At 37.9% G+C, this 24214-nt stretch overlaps 2 protein-coding genes and 1 long non-coding RNA gene across 3 annotated transcripts; 1 reads left to right on the top strand and 2 right to left on the bottom strand.

Moving 5' to 3' along the window:
• Nucleotides 1-352: 352 nt before the first annotated feature.
• On the bottom strand, nucleotides 353-2415 carry LOC140010580 (uncharacterized). Its single transcript, XM_072057875.1, has 2 exons — nucleotides 2293-2415; nucleotides 353-1834 (listed from the first exon to the last, which is right to left on the bottom strand). Exons 1-2 carry the CDS (start codon nucleotides 2413-2415, stop codon nucleotides 353-355), a joined length of 1605 nt encoding a protein of 534 aa, XP_071913976.1.
• A 141-nt stretch (nucleotides 2416-2556) lies between these two features.
• LOC140010581 (uncharacterized) lies at nucleotides 2557-7173 on the bottom strand. Its single transcript, XM_072057876.1, has 4 exons — nucleotides 7042-7173; nucleotides 5386-6707; nucleotides 3152-5230; nucleotides 2557-2845 (listed from the first exon to the last, which is right to left on the bottom strand). Exons 1-4 carry the CDS (start codon nucleotides 7171-7173, stop codon nucleotides 2557-2559), a joined length of 3822 nt encoding a protein of 1273 aa, XP_071913977.1.
• Nucleotides 7174-17912: 10739 nt separating this feature from the next.
• On the top strand, nucleotides 17913-22800 carry LOC140010270 (uncharacterized). The gene is made up of 3 exons (XR_011817574.1): nucleotides 17913-18607; nucleotides 21583-21638; nucleotides 22399-22800. It is a non-coding gene; the product is annotated as an uncharacterized lncRNA (long non-coding RNA).
• Nucleotides 22801-24214: the final 1414 nt, after the last annotated feature.

A 24214-nucleotide genomic window follows, 5' to 3' on the forward strand; every position in this document is an offset into this window, starting at 1 on the left:
CATTGTTGAGGTTTTTGGCATTATCAGTGATCAGCGTCTCTGGTACCCCAAAACGACAGATGATATTATTTCTCAAGAAATCCGACACCACTTTCTTAGTCACATGCTTATAGGACGCGGCCTCAACCCACTTGGTGAAATATTCAATCGCCACTAAAATGAATCGATGCCCATTTGAAGCAGGAGGATCAATAGTTCCGATCACATCCATTCCCCAGATCGAACATGGCCATGGAGCAGTCATACTATGCAATTCTGTAGGAGGAGCACGTATAATATCACCATGCATTTGACACTTAACACACTTTCTAACAAAATCTACACAGTCATACTCCATGGTAAGCCAAAAATATCATGTTCTCATGATCTTCTTAGCCAGTAGATGCCCATTCATGTGTGGCCCACAAACCCCACTATGTACTTCTTTCATCATATAATCGGCTTCCTCTTCATTGATGCATCTCAGAAGGCCCAAATCAGATGTTTTCTTGTATAGCACTTCTCCATTCAAGAAGAATCTTGATGACATTCTGCGTAAGAAACTTTTTGCAACAGAATCAGTATCAGGAAGGTAGGATCCCGTTTTCATGAATTCCTTAATATCCTTGTACCAGGAGCGACCATCAGTGACCCTTTCTGTAACCAGACAATGCGCTGGCCTATTCTGAAGTTGGATCTGTATAGGTTCAATCACCAACTCATCTGGATGGTGGATCATCGAAAACAGAGTAGCTAAAGCATCAGGAAAGGCATTACGAGTGCGGGGAATGTGTCTGAGTTCCAAATTCCTGAATTTGCTAGCCAAACTAAGCAAGTTACAATGATACAACATAAATTTTGAATCCCGAGTTACCCACTGTTTAAGCGTCTGGTGCACAAGTAAATCGGAATCACTGAATGCTATCAGATCTTTGATCTCCATGTCCAATGCCATTTTCAATCCAAAAATACAAGCTTCATACTCAGTCATGTTGTTAGTACACGGAAACTGTAATTTGGCAGTAGCAGGATAATGTTTCCCTTCAGGCGACACTAAAACTGCTCCAATTCCAGCTCCAAAAGAGTTTGATGCACCATCGAAAAATAACCTCCATCCAGGATGCTGCTCACTCATGTTCTCAACTGCTCCAACGAATAGAATTTCTTTGTCAGGAAAGTAGGTATGCAATGGTTGGTAATCATCATCTCTTGGATTTTCTGCCAAATGATCTGCTATAACTTGACCATTGACTGCCTTTTGTGTTGTGAAGACAATATCGAATTCGGAAAGGATCATTTGCCACTTAGCCATACATCCCGTGGGCATCGACTTTTCCAACAGGTATTTCAAAGGATCGGAACGGGAAATCAAGTAAGTGGTATAACCAAGCAAATAATGTCTCAACTTCTGAGCTGCCCATGCTAAAGCATAACAACTTCTCTCAAGGAAAGAATAGTTGGCCTCATATGCTGTAAATTTCTTGCTCAGAAAGTAGATGGCTTGTTCCTTTCTCCCAGACTCGTCATGCTGTCCCAGAACGCATCCAACAGTCTCATCAAGAACAGACAAATACATAATCAGATGTCTCCCTGGCTGAGGTGGCACTAAGATCGGAGGATTTAACAAATAATTCTTGATCTTATCAAAAACTTGCTGACAATCTTCATTCCAATCCATCGGCGCATTCTTTTTCAACAGTTTGAACAGAGGCTCACAGGTAGAGGTTAACTGTGCAATAAATCGGCCAATGAAATTGATCTTTCCAAGAAAACTCTTCACATCTTTTGACTTTTTGGAATGGGCATATCTCGAATTGCTTTTATTTTCACAGGATCTATCTCTATACCCTTCTTGCTGACAATAAAACCCAATAACTTACCAGCCGGAGCTCCAAAAGCACATTTTGCAAGGTTCAACTTCAAATTATACTTCCTCAATCTTTCAAACAGTTTCTTTAAATCAACCAAATGGTTCTCAACCTTCTTGGATTTAATTATGATATCATCCACATAGACCTCCATCTCTTTGTGAATCATGTCATGAAACAGGGTAGTCATGGTCCTCTGATAAGTGGCTCCAGCATTCTTCAACCCGAAAGGCATCACTCTATAACAAAAGGTTCCCCATGGGGTGATAAAAGAGATTTTCTCTCTGTCTTCTTCTGCCATTAAAATTTGATGATGCCCTGCAAAACAATCACCAAAAGATTCAATTTCGTGTCCGGCAGTATTGTCCAAAAGAATATGAATGTTTGGCAAAGGAAAATCGTCTTTCGGACTAGCCTTATTCAGATCTCTGTAATCAACACATACTCGCACCTCCCCAGATTTCTTAGGCACTGGCACAGGATTCGATAGCCAGATGGGATAATGAGACACCATGATTATCTTAGCATTGAGCTGTTTCACGATTTGCTCCTTTATTTTGAGACTCATTTCTGGTTTGAATTTACGTGGCTTCTACTTTACAGGTAAAAAATTTGGATCAGTTGGCAACCTGTGAACCACTATGTCTGTAGAGATCCCTGGCATATCATCGTATGACCATGCAAACACATCTTGAAAAAGCATTAAGAATTAAATCATTTCCTCCTTCTGTTTCCTATTCAAATGAATGCTGACTTTAATTTCTTTAACCTCCGTCTTAGTGCCAATATTGATGATTTCTGTTTCTTCTAAGTTGGGTTTGGGTTTCTCTTCATACTGTTTTAAATCCCTTGAAATAGACTCAAATTCTTTCTCAGTATCGCTCTCGCTTTGAATTTCAGATTGCATGATTTCAAGTTCATGAGAGATATCGAGATTGCAGCCATCGAATTCCAAAATGGTGACATCCAAAGGGTCAAAAGATTTTATTTGTGGCCATCTGAAAATAGAATAGAACATAAGTAATAAATAAATAGCAAATACTGGAAAAGTCTTTCATTTCATTAAATTCAAAATGCATCGAGACTTCACAAAAAGATAAATATACAGACATGATTGCCATTTAAAGACATATTTAACCCAAACCTTTATTTTCGTTTCAGCAATTTTCTTGAACAAAGCAAGTTATATTAACTGAAACAAGAATAAAGGTTTAAAAGATGAAAGCAATTTCTTTTAACAAAAGATCCAGACTACTGTCCTATCTGGATGTGATCTAGACAAAAGACAATTCCCTTAAATTTACCGAAATTCCCTTCGAGAGGGAAGATAATCAGCAGTCCAATTCTGAATAGCTCCTTCGGTAATTGGCAAAAATTCTGCATTCTCCGATGGCTCCTCCTCACAAGTGGCCCCGACAAATAATTGAGACAGGTCCAGTTCAATATCTTCCACAGGATTCTTCATTTCTGGCATAATCACCTCTGATGGACGAGGAAAAGTGTGATATAGCGGTGGGATATTTAAGGCAATTTGCTTGCCCTTCTTTTCAGCTTGTTTTCGAGCTTGCATTTCCCTTCTGTCCTTAGCAGTCGGATGAAATCCCAGTCCAAATGTATCCTTTTGCGTAGGGATCTCTATCGGCTCCAAAATTCCTTGCAATTCTCGCCCAAGACCTCTTCCTATTTCATATCCGCCTCGGATCATCTCTCTCGCCATCATAATACTGGCCTCTGGCAAATCTGATTGAGTCAACGACTTATCCCTAGATGCCCATCCTACAGAGACTATGTCAGCAACATGATGAGATGAAATTGGAGTCCATTTTCTGTCTTCACCTTTGAATTTTGCATCAATGATCATGGTACAGTCATCCTCAGCAAATACAGTAATGAGCTGATCATTCACAATAAATCTCAACATTTGATGCAGAGAAGATGGCACTGAATTGGAAGCATGTATCCAAGGTCTTCCAAGTAAAATGTTGTAAACGCTGGAGAAGTCCATGACTTGGCAAGTAACTTGGAATTGAGCAGGGCCTATCTCCAATACCAGATCTGTTTCACCCATAGATTCCTTTCTTGAACCATCGAACCCCCTAACTACGGTTGCAGACGGACGGAGTTTAACATCAAGAAATCCAAGTTTAGTGAGAGTGTTCCATGGACAGATATTCAGCGCCGACCCATTATCCACCAAAACCCTCGGCAGCAGCTTTCCATTGCAGCGGACTGATATATACAAGGCTCTATTATGCCCAATCCCTTCTGCAGTCAAATCATCATCGGAGAAGGCGATATGATTAGCGGCAAGTACATTACCCACAATGTTAGAAAACTTATCCACAGGAATATCTTTAGGGACATGGGCTTCGTTCAAGATTTTGAGCAATGCTTCTCTGTGTAATTCGGAAGTCAAGAGAAGATTCAAAAAAGAGATCTGAGCAGGCAGCCCATCCAACTGCTCCACTGTTTTGTACTCGCTTCTCTTCAGCATCTTTAGAAAATCCACAGCTTCCTTTTCAGACACAAGAGACTTGGGCGTCAGGGATTTAATCTTGGCCTTGGTTTGAACATCGATTTCGGGGTTTCCCACAAATTTTCCAGGCCTAGTAACATTAGATACCTCCTCCTTCAAACAATATTTGTCTCCAATTAACAGACTAGACTCCTCGTAGTTCCACGGTACCTCTTGCAAGTTATTGACAGACATTTGCTCTGAAAATTCGAGAATGGCAGGCTCTGATATATCCCATTCAAAAGAGGGTAGATCCAAAATAAAAGGAACTTCAGAATTGTCAGCCTCGGAAGGCCCTCCTTCTATCATAAACGGCTCCTCTTTCTCAAACACAAAAGATTTTAACTTTTCCTCAGCGTTATCCTTAGTTATGGACTCTTCAACAGACAACATTTTCCTCATCTCTGCATGGTCAGTCTCTATCACGCCAAACACTTCAGTTTCATCTACAAAGTACTGACTGGGGTCGATAAAATCTTCATCCGCGATGATAATCCCTACAGTGCTCCCATGCTCAGGTAAAGGATTCTTACTAACATTCGGTCCTTGCTCTCCCTTTTTTCTGAGAAGAATGTCTCCAGAGTCAATCATGTCCTGAATTTTATGTTTTAAAGCCCAACAATTGCCAGTGGTATGACCTGGACTTCCAGAATGATAAGCACAGATTGCATGCGGATCATAACCGGCAGGAGGACCTCTGGGATAGATTTTGGGAGGAACAGTGCCAATTTTCCCAGTTGCTTTTAATTGCTCATAGAACTGATCAATAGGTCGGCCCAAGTTGGTGAAGGCTCGAAATTGCTTCTGAGTTTGAATTCCACTGGTTTGCAAAGGATTTTGAGGAGGGTTATTGTTTTGCAAGGTTGGTCTGGAATGGTAAATGGGACGAGAGTGATTTTGAAAAACAGGTTGTGGAGTTGGAGGTAAGGGCGAGGTATTCAAATGATTTGGTCGGGAATGATGGAATTTGGTAGTGGTGTGGTAGGAAAAGAATAGGTGGGATGGTTTTTGGGTCTGAAAGACGGGCCTTGATCCCATATAAAAGCAGTATCACCTTCTTTCTTCTTGAATTGGGGCTTTTTCCCATTGTTGTTTTGATTTTGTAGAGCATCCAATTGCAACTTTAATGCAGACACATTAACAATCTTCCCCGCCTTGACAAATTCATCATACTCCTCCAATTTGTTAATGATAGCAGCAAATGAACTTCCAGTCATGCGGAAGATCTCTTCAAAATAGGGTGGATCGTGAGCCTTGATGAAAGTGCGAACAATCTCCTCCTCAGTCATAGGAGGCTCCACTTTGGCAGCTAACTTTCTCCACTGTTTTGCGTAGGTCTTGTGATCTTCTGACGGCTTTCTTTTCGTACCCTCCAGTGTGGTTCGTGTTGGTGCCAACTCACAGTTAAATTCATACTGCTTCACAAAAGCAGTTGATAGATCCAACCAAGTTTTGACTTCTCCAGATTTCAAATTTGAATACCAATCTAGAGCATCTCCCTCCAAGCTTTCCGGAAATAGACGCATAGGCAAATTCTCATCATCCACAGGTTTACCTAACTTGTTGGCAAACATCTTGAGGTGCGTCTTTGGATTTCCAATTCCATCATACTTGCTGAATTTAGGGGTTTTGAATCCCAACGGTAGCTGAATATCTGGGAAAAGACACAATTCATCGTAGTCCAAACCACCATGCCTGCTCAACCCTTGATTCTTTTTCATAAAGTCATCGAATCGATCCAACCTTCTTAACAGATCTTTATCAACAGGTGTATGTTGTTCTTCCATTGCCGTCTTCTCTTGAGATGCCGTATCCAGTACAAAAGGCTCCGGAAGGTGGTAGTGCGGTCCCTGAGGGTTGGGAGGAATGTTCAGATTGGTTTGTGGATGAGTTTGAGGGATTTGACTACTGGTTGGGTTCACCATTACATAATTCGGATGCATATAGGAAAAGTCTGAATTTAATCGGGCAAAGGTATTTTCAACAGGGTTAGCGAAAGGAGGAAAGAAAGGTATTTGGGTATTGGATGTGTGGGGTGGTTGATAGTCTTGTGCAGGTGGGTGATTATCGATAGGTTCTTGGTCGTTTGGGACACCACCACCATTGTTGCTTGCGACCAACTGATCAATTACACGCTTCTGTGCGGCCATTTCAGCACTTAACTCATTGAACTTGCCAAGTTCCTCACTTAACTGAGCTCCCAATGCTGTGAAGTCCGGTGATGTAACCATAGCAGATCTTTCCGAAGCTTCAGGCACTGAACTCATGTTTACAGACTGTCTCAAGGCTCTACTTCGGGATCTGGTGATGATGGGGCTTCTTTGGGTAGCAATTGTGAAAAATACCTGATAGTGGGGAAAAGAAACTGATTTAGGAGTGAATTTTCTGTCAAATTGCTGTGATTTATTCAAGAAAAAGAAAAAAGAAAGAAAAGAAAAGAAGAAAGAAGAGAAAAAAAAACATGAGTTAGTAGATATCTAAATAATTCGGATGCATGTCCTATGGGGAAGCCCTTTTCTGCCAAGGGTAGGCTTAATATGATGCAACACCTTCGAAATGAGACCTGTTTATCAAACCTGTGTTTCGAAAAATAACTTTGCAACAGATAAGGATCATTTCATTGACGGATTTCAAAATATCATACATCATCTACATCATTTCTCGAAGTTGATTTCGTACAAGATCATTAAACTTTTTCAATCTATCTATCACAGCATCTTTTGGCTCTCTGGAATAGGGATTCTGCATGCGTTCAGTTTGATCATACAACTCGCCACACTTTCTCTTCAACTCCTGGTGTCTTTCGTGCATTTCCTCACACAGTCTTTTATTCTTCTCTGCTAGACCCTTATTCACTTCCATAGATTGTCTAATTGTGCATTTTCTCTGTCCTTCGCCTCAATGATTGCTATTAATTTCTTGACTTCCTCGGACTGTTCCATCAATGGTCGCTCAGCACCAGATTCTCTGAGCCACTCCTCGTATTGAGGGGTAACCAAAGCCATCTGTTTAAGTTGCGGAACATAAGTGATATCCTCATCATCGGACAGCGTTTCCCAAGCTTCGACAATTGGTACTTTCATCGAAATTTTGTCTGGACAGATCCCCTTGCCAAAACTGATGGTGAAATCGGTCAAGTCAGGTGTGAGTGGTACTCCTTGAATGCGTCCTAACTGTCTGAGAAATTTTTTCGGAGTGTATGCCATGATGCCTTGAGTTCCCAATAACGGTATCAAATCTGATGACTTGGCGCGCAGAACAGGGTTAAAACAGTCGGTCCAGTCTGGTACCCATCTAATCTTTTGATCTGACAATACCCTCAAAAAGTCCAGCCATTCCGATGCACTTCTTGGCAAATTACTTTGGTCAACTCTCTTATGATGGGTAGAGATCCAATTATACCCAATCAATGGTAGACCATCAAGAGCAGGCAACTGTCTTCGAAAATGTTCCATGGCCCATATATGCAAAATTCGATTTGATCCATAAAAGAACTTTGACCCCCTTTGGCAGTTGGTACACGCAACAAAAATGTCAGCTAACACAGTTGGTACTATAGAGGCTTGTCGATCCTTAATTCCAAAAAACAAGTCAGACAGGAGTTTAGTGATTTTGAAACCAATTTTCTTATCTTTTCTAGGAAACAAATAAATCCCCGCCATCACAAGTCCATACACCAGCGGCCTCTTACATTCCCATGTTACCTTAGATGTAAATGAAAAATCCTTCGAATACTTATCAAACCCGTCTTTCATTGCGAATCTGTCAAACAAAAATTTTACATCTATGCTCTGATCTGATCCTTGCACTACAGACTCTTTTAATCCAGTAAAATGATAGAATTCAATCTTGCCAGAAGCAATCGGAAATATCACTGCTGTACCTTTTACTGGCAAATTCAGAAGACCGGCTACCTCTTCAATGGTCGGAGTCAACTCCTTGTTTCCTATCCGAAATGTTGAACCATCGGGATCCCACAATTGAATTAAAGCTTCTACCAAATACCCATCTGATTCAATGTCTTTGAAATCCCCAATTGGTCCAAGGTAGGAGGCAACCTGATTGATCTCACTAAATGAAAGAAGCCCTGGCCATCTTCGAACCTCCATTGGAACTGTTAACAGCTGACTGATTTGTTGAGATCTGTCCATCCAAAGCATGTAATCTCGATTAAATACCTTACCTACAGGCCTCACTTCTCCAGTTTTACAAGAATTTAAACATGAATATCCCATAAAGGATTAGTTACCCAGGGAAAACAAGGCTAGTATATTCCTAAAATGGGATCCCCTAAATGGCATTCCCTCTAGGGTTAATGCATGATGTCGGTTTATTAAACACATAAATATGCAATACGATAATTGAAATATGGTCTAAGGGTGCCCCATTTAGATGCCGGGGTAGGCCTAGAATGACATGCATATATATATACATAGTATTAATGCGATAAACCAAAATTTAAACGTGCTATTTGCAAAGGGTGGTCTGCGTTAACGAATATCACGTCAGAACTCTTATTTCTAAGGTTTGTGAATGCAGTGGAGACAAAAATCAAGAAAAGTTAGTTCAATCAGATAAATTCACATAACACATTGTAGCAAAGTAATACACAGAGATAAAACAATAAAAAGAAAAGAGAGATTGGATCCTTCCCCTCGTGAATAGTGTTTTTAATAGGGTAAGACAGACTCTACCTTAGGTAAACTATCATGGATGCATGAGGTATTGGCTTACTAATGCATCTAGACTCGATAGGTTTTAGGTCCCCGAGCCTTCAGACTTGGAAACCAAAGGTCATCAACCCCAAGGTTCTTTGTCAGTGGCTTGAGTGATTCCCCAGACATTGCTACGCGCACGTCGTGCCACGACCACATGTCCAAGTGAATCTATCAAAAATCCTCAATCTTCGACTAAAAGATAAAGGCTATCAACCCAAAGCTTAAAATGAAAGATTGAGTGACCCCTCGGATCATGCTACGCACACGTCGTGTCACGATCACACGTCCAAATGGGTCGCCTAATCCTAACAGGGAAGAGTGGCGTGACAAGCCACTAAAAGAAAAATAAATAAGGGATAAAAAATAAAATGTATGCACGTATGCCAGTGCTCGGTTTGGAGGGGAGGGATCGATAACCAATGCGAGACTCTAGGGTAATATTCCCCACCCCCAAATGCAAAGCGCGATACATATAAGTAAATAAACAAAAGTAAATAAATAAATCATTCATCACATATACGAGGAACGATAAACGAATACGAGGGTGAAATGCAAAATATCCTAAAAGAGAAAAATGCAAGCTAAAACATCCAAATATGATAAATATAAGGGTTAAAACGAGAAAAAACGACTAAACCAAGTGCTTGGACTCTCTTACGTCCCCAGTGGAGTCGCCAAGTTGTCGCGCCCCATTTTTCGCGATGAAAAAATAAATGATTTTATAAAAAGACGTGACTTATTAATAATAAATAAAAAGGATCTAGAATGGGATTTAAAAAAGAATGCGACAATTTGGATCCAAAATTTAGTCTAAAAGGGTTTTTAAGGAAAATAAGAGTCGCCACTTGGTATGGAGTTTTGGTGTATCAAGTCACCCAAAAAATAAAGTAAAATAAAATAAAACTCTTTTTGACAACTCCAGATCTTTGAAAACAAGAGAAAATGGATTCGGGAGTCACGGTTGAAGAAAGGGAAGGCAAAGGTTCGATTAACTCAAACCTAAGGCACCCTTTCCATCTAGTCTAAACTAGTTGCGAGGTTTAGTCAAAATTTTCCTAATCTAACCCTTAATTTTATCATATTTGGATGTTTCCTACATGGATGCAAATAAAAAATATCGAAAGGAGCAAAATGTTCATTCAAGGGTTTAATTGAATCAATCGCATTAATTGCGAAGGCCAAAATGATTCCTTGAAAGTGTCACGAGTATGCAAAAGATGAAATTAAAAGTAAAGAAAAGAAATTAAATTATATACATAGATATAAGTGATTAAAGAAAAGGGAGTGCAACATAAAGGGTACGGGAGGCAAAAAGTCGTGACATAATTTTCTTATACATGGATTAATGGGGTATTTAAACTAAAAAGTTATAATCACCCATTTCCCATGTTTGAAAAATAATTATTCTAACATGAACAAGCAAATGAACTAGCTTAAATGAGATGCAATTCTAAATGACATGATTAGCACCTATAGCGAGTAGGGGATAATATAATAAGGAATATTATGCAAATGAGAAAAGATCCTAAAAATAAAAATATGCATGAAAATGTAGTGAATAGCATACAAAGATGAATCTAGCGGAAGATGACCTAAAGGGTCTAGCGTTGGACTAACCAATTTCTAAAAGTCCTTACTAGCGTTGGACAGCAAGTAAGCGGAGGGAGAAACCACAACTAGCGTTAGACTAGTGTGGTGACGTCATGCATTAACAATTCATAGTGAAACAAATAAAACATAAATTAAAACAAATAAACACATAAGAGCACGTAGCACATAACACGTAAACATAATATTTAGATGCCAAAATCCTAAGAAAAGCGGATAAAACACATAACACATAAGCCACATAAACACGCAACCTATCTATTACATCAGGGAGCGCCTAACTACAATCTAGAAGGGAAAATATAATAAAACAAATCTAATTATCCTATCTATTACATTTTTGAGGTATTTAAATGCCTCTTGAATCATTGTAAAAATTAACTAAAACATATATAAGAAAATTTGAATGAATATTTAAATCAAATAAATAAAGCATATGAAAATATAAACACATAGGAACACATAAGAGCACATAAGAGCACGTAATTGACATTGAAATAATAAAAATAGGGGTACCTCCCGTTTGAAGTGGTGACTAAATGGAGTCAAATTGTCCTATTTATACTCACAATGAACAAAAGAATCATGACACCAATTTAATTGAAAAAACAAAAATAATAAAAGTACTAAACTCACGCTAATATGTCAAACATAAAGAAATTTAAAACATCTAAAAATTACAAGTTGAATATGTTCAAAAGTAACATAATTAGTTATTGAAGAAAAGAAACAATCATAATAAAGAGAGCCAAAATTTGCCAAGGACTGAATTACAAAAATTGAAAACTTTTGGGGGACAAAAATTATATTTTCCAAAGTTCAGGGGTCAAAATTAAATGAAAGATAAAATTTAGGGACCAAAGTGCAATTAATTTAAGTACCGAGTTGAAAGGAATTTAAAATGTTCTGGGCCGCAGTGAAAGTACTTGAAAGTACAGGGACTGATATGCGAAAACATTTTCTTATTCCTTAATAAATCAGGCCACTGGACCATCATTTTATTTATTTCTGGGCCAAAAACTACCTAAGCCCAACCGAAACCCAAAGGAAAATAAATGGCCCAGCCCATCCTTTTCGTCAAACAAACCCAGCTGAAATACATGGGCTTCAACTCCCAAGCCCATGCGTAAAACCCAAAAGAAAAATAACCAAAACCCAAGTCAAAACCCAACTAAAAACAAACGCAAGCCCACTAAAACAAATAGCCCATTTCCTTTTTCTTCTTCTTTTCTTTTCTTTCTTTTCTTTCTCCTTCTCCCCTTCCGTTTCCTCTTCTTCTTGTTCGGCCAGCTGAAGTTTTCTTCAGCTGGTGGCCATGGCGGCTGCCGGTGGCGCCGCCGCCGCCGACCGCCGACCGCCGCCGCCGACCGCCACCGCCGGTGACCTCTCCGGTCACCAAAAATCCTCAAAATACACCCCTCACTCGATTTTTCGCGCAGACTCCATTTTTGGACTTAGTTTTTACAGAAAATGACCCAAAAGTGGCCAAAATGCCAAGAAATCAGTTCAGTTTTTATTTTTTAAAACCCTCACATCTTCACCAAAAATCATAAAAATTATGCCAAAACCCTCCTTATGACTTCTACAATACAACTATGATCTTAGTTTGACAAGTAAACGACAACAAAAGAATGCATTAAATCAAAACAGCCCCAAAAATAAAGAAAATATTTCAATGCCTTTAAAGGCTCAAAACTTCAAAATACTTAAATAACCCAACATTTTCAGATATTGGTGCTAGCTAACGGTCATCCGTTTTGACAACAACATGCACAATGTTCAGCTTTTTAATCCATTTTTTCCATTTTCGGCATTTTACCAAACAGTTAATATGCATACATAATAAACATTTCCTTTTCCTAAAACTGGCTCATGCCATTTCCCAAAATTTTAACAACAGAACAACAACACTGAAAGGCAACCAAACAGGAGAAAATAAGCAACAAAATATGAGTGTAAGGTGAAAAACAAAACTAAAAAAAAACGAGAAAAGAAACTACCTCCAGAATATTGCAGTCACTCGTTTGAGCTTTGTGGTGAAATTCCTAACTTCAATGGCCTGACCGCTAGTTCCCCCCCTTCTTGTTTGAATTGTGGAGTGTGTTAAAAAAAGAAAGAGCCGAGAGAGCCGAGAGTTTTTTTTTTTTTTTTGGAGTTGAGAAAAGAGTGGAGTGTTTTTGTGTGTCTTGTCTGTTGTGAGAGGAAGAGCCCAGTGAAGTATTGGGGTGTTTCTCTCCTTCTTGTTCTGTGAGAGAGCCGAGAGATGTACCTATTTTTGAGCCCCAAAGTGCCGTTTTTTTGTCTTGTCAGTCCCCCCTCCGAGAAAGTGAAATGAGGGATTGTGTTTTTGTATGTTGTGTGTAACGAGCCAAAAAAAGGGGATATGGCAGAGAGATTTTTTTTTGTCATTTTTTTTTCATTTTTTTTTAAAAAACAAACCAAAAATAAGAAAAATGCACATAAAAATGTAAGAAAATAAATAAATTATTACATAGAAAAAATTCAAGAAAATATTAACATTTAATAAAAATTTGGTGTCTACAAAATCTAGCTCCAATCTTCTTCCAAATCTTCATCCAAATTTCTAGTTCTTGGAGATTCATCCTAGCTTGAGGAAAGACAACAACTTGTGGAATTCTTAGAGGTTTTGTGGTGGAAAAATTTTGGTTTCACCTAGAGTTCAAGAGGTAACCCTTCACCTTCTTCAATCTTTCTAATTTCTTCAAGAATGAAGCTTAGTTTGCATGGGTTTACAACCCTAAGCAAGAAATAGGTTAGAGGACTTGAGGTACATCATTTATCTTGCTTTAATCTTAGGCTAACGATCTTGAGGAGGCTTGTAGGTAGCTGCCTTGAGGATTTGTTGCTTGGTTAATGTTGTTTGTGTGATGAATGAAAGGATTACGGTTAGGAAAGGAAGAGAAAGTTGGAAAATTTTGGAGAGTGTGATGGCCGAAAATTCTGTCCTTGTTGTTCAGTTTATATTTCAAAAATTTTGATGCTTGTTGGCTGTGAAATTGGTAGAGATATGTTGTATATTGTGTGTACAAAGTGTCTTCCAAAAATCGTTACATTTGGTTGAACAAAACTTGGGTTTTTGAAAATGGAAGAAATCTGGAAATGGTAATCAGGATGACCGAACAGTAGTTCTTTGTTTGAACGTAACTCTTTGTACAAAATTCAAAATTGAGTGCTGTTTGTGGCATTCAAAACTAGACCTTCAGGGCTTTCTAATGGTATAAAAATCCCTGGTAGTTTATTTTGAATCAACCGTAGTGATTCAGCAAAATTGACTGCCCTGTTGTGACTGTCTTTCCGAGAGGAATGGAGAAGCTGCATCTTGAGGCTTTATTTTATCTCACTTGTGAATTGATTTTGGAAGCATTTCCTTCTGATGGAATGTGACATTTTGAACCTAGTTTCCAACGCCGTAAACCATTCTCAATTTGAACTTGTATTGATTGAGATGTGGTCTAATTCCGAAAGTGCAACAAAACTAGAAAACTGAAAACCTTTCCTTTCTTGTTGACCGAATGGTCAAATCTGTTTTGGAAGGTTATATTTCAAAACTTTTAGTGTCAATTGCTCATCAACTGCTTTTTTAATGTTTTTAGAACCTTGGTTTTAAAAATGGATCAATTTGGGGCTGATTTCATTGTACCAAACTTTTGAAAGGAAAGAAAGGGGTCGAGTTGGCAGATTAGCCTAGAGAATTTTTCAAACTTTGGTAGTTTTTTTAACTACCTTCCCATGTGATTTTTTAGTAAAATGTGATAGAGAGGTATTCCACATATGGAAGTTTAAGTGTACCAAAATTGGTGTAATTTCAATACCATTTCGATACCCAAATAACGCCCCAAAGATGGCTTTTCAAATCTGGAAAGTCACTGTTTAAGTAGTGAAAATTAACCGACTTTAAACTGTTATATCTTGTTGGTCAAAACTCCAAATTTAGTTCTGTTTATTTTGTTAGAATCCTTGTTTAGAATTCATATTGTGTTACGAATTTCAAAGGCTGATTCACTTGCTGTGAATTTTGCCGAATTTTCAAAATTGCTAAAAAACCAAGACTGGTTCAAACCTATCTTCCTGGAACTGAAATGTTGAGCTGAATTATGAGTACTTTCTAGTGGAAATCTTAGAAAAGTGTCTTCTATGAACTTTTAGTACTTTGGATATAGTTTCCAACAGTATAAAGTTTTCTATTTTTGGACCTACTGAGTGTAAGATCTGATTTTTCTAAGTTTGACGGACAAAACTGAAATTTTCCGATTTCTTGGGAAATGAGTTTTGAAAACTTGACACTTTATCCCGATATTGATAAATCATTTTGGACTTGGATTTCATGGAGGATACAAGTCTCCTTGGTGACTTTAAAATCCTCACTTTTGGAACTTGCATTTCGATAGAGTAAAGTTCTTTAAAACATTGTCTTAATCCTAAACTTGTGGATATTCTTATTTGGTTGATGCATGGTTGTGACGCCCCGAAAAAAAAGAGTTTGAGAACCCGGAAATTTTCTAATTTTCTAGGGTTTATTTTTTTAACGCTCGCCTTTTCTACATTTTCTTGATTAGAAAAATTCCCCAGATAAAGTTTATGAGCAAAAATAGTTTTTAAATGATTTTTCTAGTATCGGTTAGTTTTTGAGAAATTAAAAGCGTATTTTGGACGTGGGACCCGCAAGTGCGGTAAATGCATTATATTTTTTGACAACTTGTTGGAATTTTGTATTAAGTGATATTATTTTAAAAGGTGTTAAGATATTTGTATTGGAGAGACAAAAAGATAAGTTTTGAACCAAAAGGTGACAAGTGTCACCTTGTGATTTAATCTTGGACTTTGACCATTTGACTTTACCTTTACCTTTACCAAATAAATACAAAAAAATTGATCAAAATAAGCTTCATTTTGCAAGCTCCTTGGCCGAATGTTCTTGCTCAAGAAAGAAAGAAAAGCTCTCAATTTCTTCCTTCTATTTCTTGCTCAATCTTCAAATCCAGCCAATGAAACTCCAAATCATTCCATAAAATCTCTTTGCTAAGTGGTCTTGAGGTGTTTTGTGGAGTTGTTTGGAAAGCTAAGGTGACTAGTTGCTCTATCTCTTGTATTGCTAAGGTGAGTTGTGAAGGACCCCTCTCCTTCCTTAATTGATGCTTAATTCATGATTAGTGGTGGTATAAGGTGCAACTTTATGGATTATTTCTTGGTTTTGGTTGAATTGGTGAAGTTTTATTATTTTTGGGGATTTTTCTGTTTTAATATAAACATGGTTGTGTGGCTATATATGATGATTGGAAATGATGTTTAAGGACTCTATGAGGTGGAAAAAGTGATTAATTGCAACCAATTTCTGTTTTGGACCAAAAATTGAAAAGTGAGGGTTTTGTGATGAACATTCTGTCCGAATTTTTAGGTCCTAGATAGAGGCCGAATTGGCCTTTGCTTAAAACATGAAAGTTGTAGGGAATGACATTTTAAAGGTGCCTACAAAATTTCAGGTCAATCGGAGTAGTGTGGAATGAGAAAAGTCGAAATTACTATTGCTGTTCTGGTTTTACCCGAAATTGGGATTTGCTTCTGTAATTGGTTGTTTTGGTCTAGATTGCTTCCGAATGAGTTCTTGAGGCCTTCTGATGAAATTTATCCCTGTTTCTTAGCTCTCATTTGGTTTTGGAATTTCTGGATTTGGACTTGTAGAGCCTGAGTTATGATGTTTCCGCTAGAATGCGTTTTGGTGAATCTATTTTTGTGATTCTGGTGTAGTATCTTGCATTTTTGACCTGGATACACTCGAAACTGGGTTGAGTGACCTTCTTCAATATTGTAACCCTATCTCTTAGCTTCGAAACGGTGGGTCTTGAACCTTCATCCGACAATCGTAGCGCCTTTGGTACCATTACCGCAAAATGACGTCAAAACTGTTTTTCTGGTTTTGAGCTTAACTTTCATTTCCGAACTTTTCCCTAGCTTGACTTGTACTAGTACTACTTGGAGCTTGTTGAATGGCTAGTGGATGAACTTTGCTGTTGTGTGTGTACCTTTGGGACTGGTTGAGGAAATAATGAAGCCATGATGGCTGGAAAAGTTAGCAAATTCAGGGGAAGTGCTGTCCGAACTTTTAAAGGAACTTGTTTGCGTTGGGTTTGTGATCTAAGGCTTGGATTTGAGCAAGGCAATGTTATATGATGGATGGGTTCTGAGCCATGGAGGTGAGTGACCCTAAACTATTTCCAAAGTACTTGTGAAACGTTTCTTGCATTATTTACTTTTGAACTGTTTCCAAAGTTACTTTTGAACTGTTTTCTTGCATATCATGCGTGCTTATATGAGAGTGTTACTTGTTTGATATATTTTCTTGACTTATTGGCTTGTTATTATGGATTGATAATGTGTTAAGTGCTTTCAATGATTGTTAAAACGAGTTTTCTGGGCGAGTGTGTACTTTATCGCACTCGGCCTAAATAAATGTGAAATTTTCATGATTAATGATTAAATGCTACTTGCGCATGAATGTAAGCCTTTTGGGCTGAACTGGCCATTGCCCCTTGTTACCGGTCGTCTCGAGCCAGAAGCGGACTCGGTCGGGCGATTAGGGACCTGGGTGAACGTTTGGTATACTCGAGTATTACCTTTGTAGGTTGGTGGAGGTTGGTGGAGCCTGGACGATGTCCGGGAAAGGTTGAATGAAAAAATGCAATTTCAAATGAAAAAAAAAAGGAAATTGTGAGAACCCTGAAAAATATATATATAAATATTATTTTGTAGATCATTTGCATTTCTTTTAACTCTTTAATAAATTTTAGCACTAAGATTTAATTATTGTTAGATAAATGCGTAAAGATAAATGTTAGGTGCAAAATAAAAGAATCGTGCTAAACCACTAAACTTCTTAGTTTTGTTACTTTAACTTCATATTTCTATGGTAAACTATTTCTCTAATCTAACAAGTAATCTCCCTGAATTCTAGTATAGTAATTAATTGTTTTGAAATAAAGCGTAAAGATAATTTTTATGAAATAAATAATATAATTGTGCCTAATATTGAATTATTCGGTTTTGCTATATTAAATTAATATTTCTTGAGTTAGATTAATTTTCGCCTTAAAATAAAATGTTAGATTTTTTATTACAAGGTCAAACTTGATTTTAATAAGAAACTAATGAAGTATGAATGTTGGGAACCTTAATACTAAGTTGTAATCTATAAAAATTCGATAAAATGGTTTAGGTATACCAAAGTATAATTAGGCCATTAAATCATACTTGAGGAAAATCTCGATAACCAAAGTCTTGCAAGATTAGCGATTTAATTAGGCGATCAAATCACACTTGGGGATAATTTTTGGAGCTAAGTTAGAACTAAGGATTTAAGGGGATAATAGGAGGAGAAGTGAATAGGCCAAAATGCCTTTAGAAATTCACCAAATCCTCACTTCACCATAACCTTACAAAGCCGAACCAAACACTCCTTACAAGCTCTTCCACCACCGCCCATTTCCACCAATCAAAAGCTTAAACCAACTCAACACTCAACAATTTCTGCAGCTCAACATCTTCAAAACCGCGGCACCCTTCATTCATCTTCATTCCATATCCCAGACCACAAACACATTCCTTCTCTGCCTAGTTACCATCGACAAAGCAGGACCAAAGGAAGAAGCCGCGGGCTGCACTTCCATTTCATCTCTGCCTGTCCGTAAGCTAGAGGAGGGAGTAGGGAGAGCTGGTGGAAGTTGGAGGAGTTACTGGACCTCACCATCCTTGTTCACTTCAGACCAACACCATCAGCTGCAACCATCTTCACCAACACCATTTCCAGCTGCAAACCCAACCAGGACCACTGCCGTGCGTGTGTAAGCCGAGAGGGAGCAGAAACTTTTCTTTCAGATTTCGTGCGTGAATTTAATTGCTGTGAGGTAAATTTTCTGGAATGAAAATAGTTTATCAGAGGTAGATTAAGCTAGCCGTGGTCTTGCATGTGTTAATCTGTGCCATCAGATGTTGAAATCAAAGCTGTGGAAAATTCTATTTCGGCTAGATGGTTCTGCCAAGGAGCTGAGCTGATAGTGCAGCTTTAATGTGTTTTTCTGAAGTGATTTGAGCCTGAAATGGTGATTAACTAATCGAATCTCGGATGATTATTATGATTAGGGTCATGCATGAATTTAATTAGCCTGGATTACTTTGGAAATAAAAATGAAATAGAACTTTTCACATGCAAACTCATCCGAGTGTAGTCTCACCTAGTTCTGGATTTATGAAGGTGTTTTGCTGTTGCCGAGCTGATTTTCTGGTCTGGATGTTAGCTAATTAACTCAGCAATTGTGCATGTGAGACTTTAAGGGCAATAAAAGGCTTTAACTGAAGAGATATCGGATGATGAACCAAGGAACATAAGAAATTCTGTTTTGATGTAGTAATGTTGCCGTGAGTTTGTTTGGAAGTAATGCATCTTGATTTGGTTTAATTTTGTTGTTTTGAGCCTATAATCATATTTAGCTAGCTAATGACAAGAAATTTTAGCTTTGCATGTAGTTAATTAGTTGAGCTAGAACTGAAAATAAAAATAAGATGCAACCGGATTTTTGTGCAGCTCAAACCGAGGCTAGCTGGAGATTTTCTTGGAAATTCGACGATTTGGGTTATGATTCGAACCTAAATTTTTAACTAGAAATGTTACTCAGTTAATTAAGTATCCGTATGCCGAATTTGAGTATTTAAATCCCTGAATAAGCCAAGGAAGAATTTTATACAAGATAAATGGTTGCTGGAAAATTTAGCTAACCAAATGATTGAGCTGAAAATATTGAAGTGTTTCCGGATTTCACTAGTTGATATAATTTCTGGATTTGGGTTAGATGAGTACAATTGTAGTTTGAATCTGGATTGGATTTGGAAACCTTTACTAGCTAGCTACGTGTGTACATGTCCTAATAGAGTACCAAAAATTCTATTTTAACCAAAGAAAATCCTGTTTTAGAACCATTGTTATTGCCAGAAATTTTGAGAAAGAACCGTGAGATTTAAACCTGGAAATTTTGGGGTTTGTAATCATGGTTTAATTTCAACTCCTGATCTGGAAATGTGCATTGTTTTGCTAAGAGATTGCATGAGGAAGCTGAGAGTTTTAAAGCATGGTTTAGCCAGAAAAATAAAATGATTACAGAACATTTCTTCATGCATGTTCATCCGTGGCTGATGGATAAAAGTTCTGAATTTTCTGGATGCTTTTAATTATGGAATGAATCTGATTTTTGAAATGGAAAATTTTAATAGCCAGCTAAGTGGTTGATTGCTGAATTTGAGTCCCTAACACCATGTTTAAACTAAGGAAAGCTTGGATTTTTGTAAACCTTTAGCTGCTGGAAATTTTGTTGATATCCGAGTGGTACCAACCAGAATTTCAGTTGTCTTTGGAAATTGTAATCAGTTTCGGGAATTTTATTTTATTTTCCTTGGATCATAATGGGTCAAAACTGCATGCGAGATGCAAATTTTAAGAGATACAAGTTGGGTAGCAATGTGATATTTAATATATGGGATGGTCTAACCAAAGATATGGGCATGCCAATGCTGGAAATTTTCCTTGTAGTTACCAAAGTTTGGGTACGAATTTCCAACTTAAATTGCGAAGTTATTCCTTGAAACTTAATGATTGGAAACACATGGAAAATGTTGATGTTAATGATTGTGGTTTGACCCTATTGCGTTCATGAAATTCTCAAAGAGTTAGATGTAAGAAGGTACTTGCTAAACGTATGTTTAAGCCTGGCCAATGAAACAATTTCTACTCGTATTTCAATGCCTGAAAAACTAATGGTTGAAATTTACTTTCATTAGTATATCATGTGTTGAAATTGTGGACAGTGGGCTCTATGAATTCCCACTTTTGAGTTGATGGTTGAGTTATTGGAAATTGGCTGATGGTGGGCTCTATGAACTCCCACCCTGAATGGATAACTGAATTGCTGAAATTCTTAGAAATCTGTGCTACTATTTTGTGAAACTGTGAGTGGATATAAGTGCTGATTACCAAGTGCTAAGTATTGACGAAGCCTTGGTAAATTTTCCTGCTTATGCTTAGATATAAATTTGTTGGAACACAGGGCTAAGAATTGATGAGCTCTAGTGTTATTACTGTTTAAATTCTAATTGTGCAATATTGAGAAAATGTGATTTTGGATTGGAATCGAAAATGTGAGAAGTGTACCGACCTTGTGACTCCAAGTAAACGCTTGACTAAGTAAATGAAAAATATTTTGCTTCAAGTTTTGAACGGTACAGATCTAGCATCGTACTACTAAACATAGTATCTACTATTTTTGCCTTAGAAACTTGGGCAACATGACTTTTACCCCTTAAGCTAGACTAGCCTTATTAATTTGGGAATATGATTCCCCCAGACTCAAAACCTTAGTTTTGTTTCAAATTCCTTCCTTCTTTATAAATCGTCTAAGGCTAGTTTTAACTAAGGAAAAGTTTAAAAGGTGAGTCTTGATCACCTTAGCTATATGCATAGAAAACTCGCTCGGCAAGAAAGACCTTATTTCCTTTTAACAAACAGCTTTAGCAACAATTGTATAAGAAACCTTATCCTGAAGCCTTAGCAATAAATTTTGCAAGCACCGCCACTCAAAGGAACTTTTTCTCAAGGTATACTCTTAGCCTCGATATTAAATAGCTTTCCGACTTATTTTAAGAAAATAATAGTAGTATTTTTCTTTAAGGAAAAGTATTTCAGGAGAACGATGAGAGATATGGTACTGATCTCACAAGCTTGATTCCAAGTAAATATTTTGAGAAAAGTAAGCTAGCAACATGCTAGAAAACTCTACATGTGCAAGCCAACAGTTCCAATAGAAAACTTATGGCTTAAATTCTGATATTCTAGGATTTTACGAGGACGCGGAACTCGATCCTCAATCCAATATCTGAACTTCACTCTTGGTGAGTGTCCCTGCTTGTTCTATGTTATGTGGTTAAGCGCTTTATCAATCCACTATGTGATAGTTGTCAACATGCAATAAATGATTTGATCCATCGAAGTGAGCAGTGTGTACTTTATCGCACTAGCCGTTCGAGTGGTGATGTGTGTGAAATATTTTCTATGAATCTAAAAGTAGTTACATCGTTGGGTGAATCCCTCGATGCGTGAATCTGACTACTATGAATCTAAAAGTAGTTACATCGTTGGGTAAATCCCTCGATGCGTGAATCTGACTACTATAACTAAATTCTTAAACATAAACGCAGTTACGTTGATGGGTGAATCCCTCGACGCGTGAATCTGACTGCAATCTAAATGTAGTTACGTTGTTGGGTGAATCCCTCGACGCGTGAATCAGACTACAATTACGTCGTTGGGTGAATCCCTCGACAAATTTATTACGGGTATATCTCGAGTATACTGCGTCGGTAGATGAAGTTTGGGCCCAAAGCAGAGGTATGAATGGTGACGGGTTAGGATTAAAATAAGTGGATCTACATGGACTATAAGTAGTGAAAGTTGACGGAGGGTCAACTACGATGGTATCTAATCCAGCGTGGAAATTGGCTCCTGAGAGCCCTGTATCCTACCCTGTGTTGTTACTCGCTTTCCTACTTGTTTAATGCTGCAAATTTCTATCTGTTAAATGTTTATTTGGATGCATGTTTTGGGGCACCACTGAGCTTCGGCTCACCCCACGTTTATTTGTTTTCCTTACAGGTTTTGAGGCTTGAGAAGTTGGATGCTGTTTTTATTTGGTTACGCGTGTGTTTGGACAATGTGGTTTTAAGAATTGTAAATTTCAGTTTGTAACGTGTAATCCTGCTTGCGTACTTTCGCCTTTGTGTTACCACTTGAAGCTGGAAAATGTGTGGCTCTCGTGGTGACCTATGGCTGGGGTATTTTTATGTTTCCGCTGTTTGGGTTTTTGTACGTTAGGATTGTACGACTTTGTTCTTGTAAGGCGCGTGAACGATAGTTTTAAGAGCCGTCGAAGGGCTGACTTATGTCACTGTTATCCCTGAAGATACTGTGGAGTTATAAAGTTTTACTTGGAAGAATTGCTGATGTAATAGATTAGACTTTTCTTCGGAGGAATTCAGGTTTGAAATGCGTGCTTGAGTCCTGGCGAGAGCTGGGCAGACGATCCGCCAACCCTTTGGTTCGCCTCAGGGGGAAGTGGGGTCGCCACAGAAATGTCAGGAGAACGAGCGCGTGCGGGAACATTTGGCTTCTTGTGAGCCCGTATCCTTTTAATGAATGTGTTCTTATTGCTTTCCTTGCTAAATGTTTCTTGAATTATTGATACTCCATATTTAATGTATTGAAAATGTTGTAATTGTTTCGGGACTTATCATTTGATTTATGACATCATCGATTTATGACATCATTGAAATGAACTATTGTGAAACCGATTTGATTACTGATTTTAATGGTTACTCGCTGAGCTTCTAGCTCACCCCAAAAATATTTTATTCCCCTCCACAGGGCTCGTGGCGAAGGAAGGACTTGTAGTACTTGTTCACGTGACTGGATGGCCTATATCTTGTACAATTTGGATGTTGGAATCATTTTATGTATAGTTGGGAATTAGTTTCCGCTGCATTTGTGACATGTAATTATTGGAGACTTGGATGTATATTTGTGGACCATGTGATGTATATTTGAGGTTTATTCTTGTAATTCATTTGAGGACTTTAGTGATCGACTGAGTCCCGGCGAGAGCTGGGCAGGCGGGCCGCCAAACCCTTTGGTTCGCCTTAGGGGGAGATGGGGCCGTCACAGGTGGTATCAGAGCTTAGGCTTCAGATCTCTGTAGTGTATCCTAGGCTTGAAGTTTAGGATGCCGGACTGTGGGTTTGGTTGAAAAATTAGTGATTCTTGCGGGATATCTCGACTTGATTGGTACAAGATGGAATGTCGAGGACGACATTCTTTTAAGGAGGGGAGATTGTGACGCCCCGAAGAAAAAGAGTTTGAGAACCCGGAAATTTTCTAATTTTCTAGGGTTTATTTTTTTAACGCTCGCCTTTTCTACATTTTCTTGATTAGAAAAATTCCCCAGATAAAGTTTATGAGCAAAAATAGTTTTAAAATGATTTTTCTAGTATCGGTTAGTTTTTGAGAAATTAAAAGCGTATTTTGGACGTGGGACCCGCAAGTGCGGTAAATGCATTATATTTTTTGACAACTTGTTGGAATTTTGTATTAAGTGATATTATTTTAAAAGGTGTTAAGATATTTGTATTGGAGAGACAAAAAGATAAGTTTTGAACCAAAAGGTGACAAGTGTCACCTTGTGATTTAATCTTGGACTTTGATCATTTGACTTTACCTTTACCTTTACCAAATAAATACAAAAAAATTGATCAAAATAAGCTTCATTTTGCAAGCTCCTTGGCCGAATGTTCTTGCTCAAGAAAGAAAGAAAAGCTCTCAATTTCTTCCTTCTATTTCTTGCTCAATCTTCAAATCCAGCCAATGAAACTCCAAATCATTCCATAAAATCTCTTTGCTAAGTGGTCTTGAGGTGTTT

The sequence above is a fragment of the Coffea arabica genome, chromosome 7c (assembly GCF_036785885.1).
Source record: "Coffea arabica cultivar ET-39 chromosome 7c, Coffea Arabica ET-39 HiFi, whole genome shotgun sequence".
Lineage (NCBI taxonomy): Eukaryota > Viridiplantae > Streptophyta > Magnoliopsida > Gentianales > Rubiaceae > Coffea > Coffea arabica.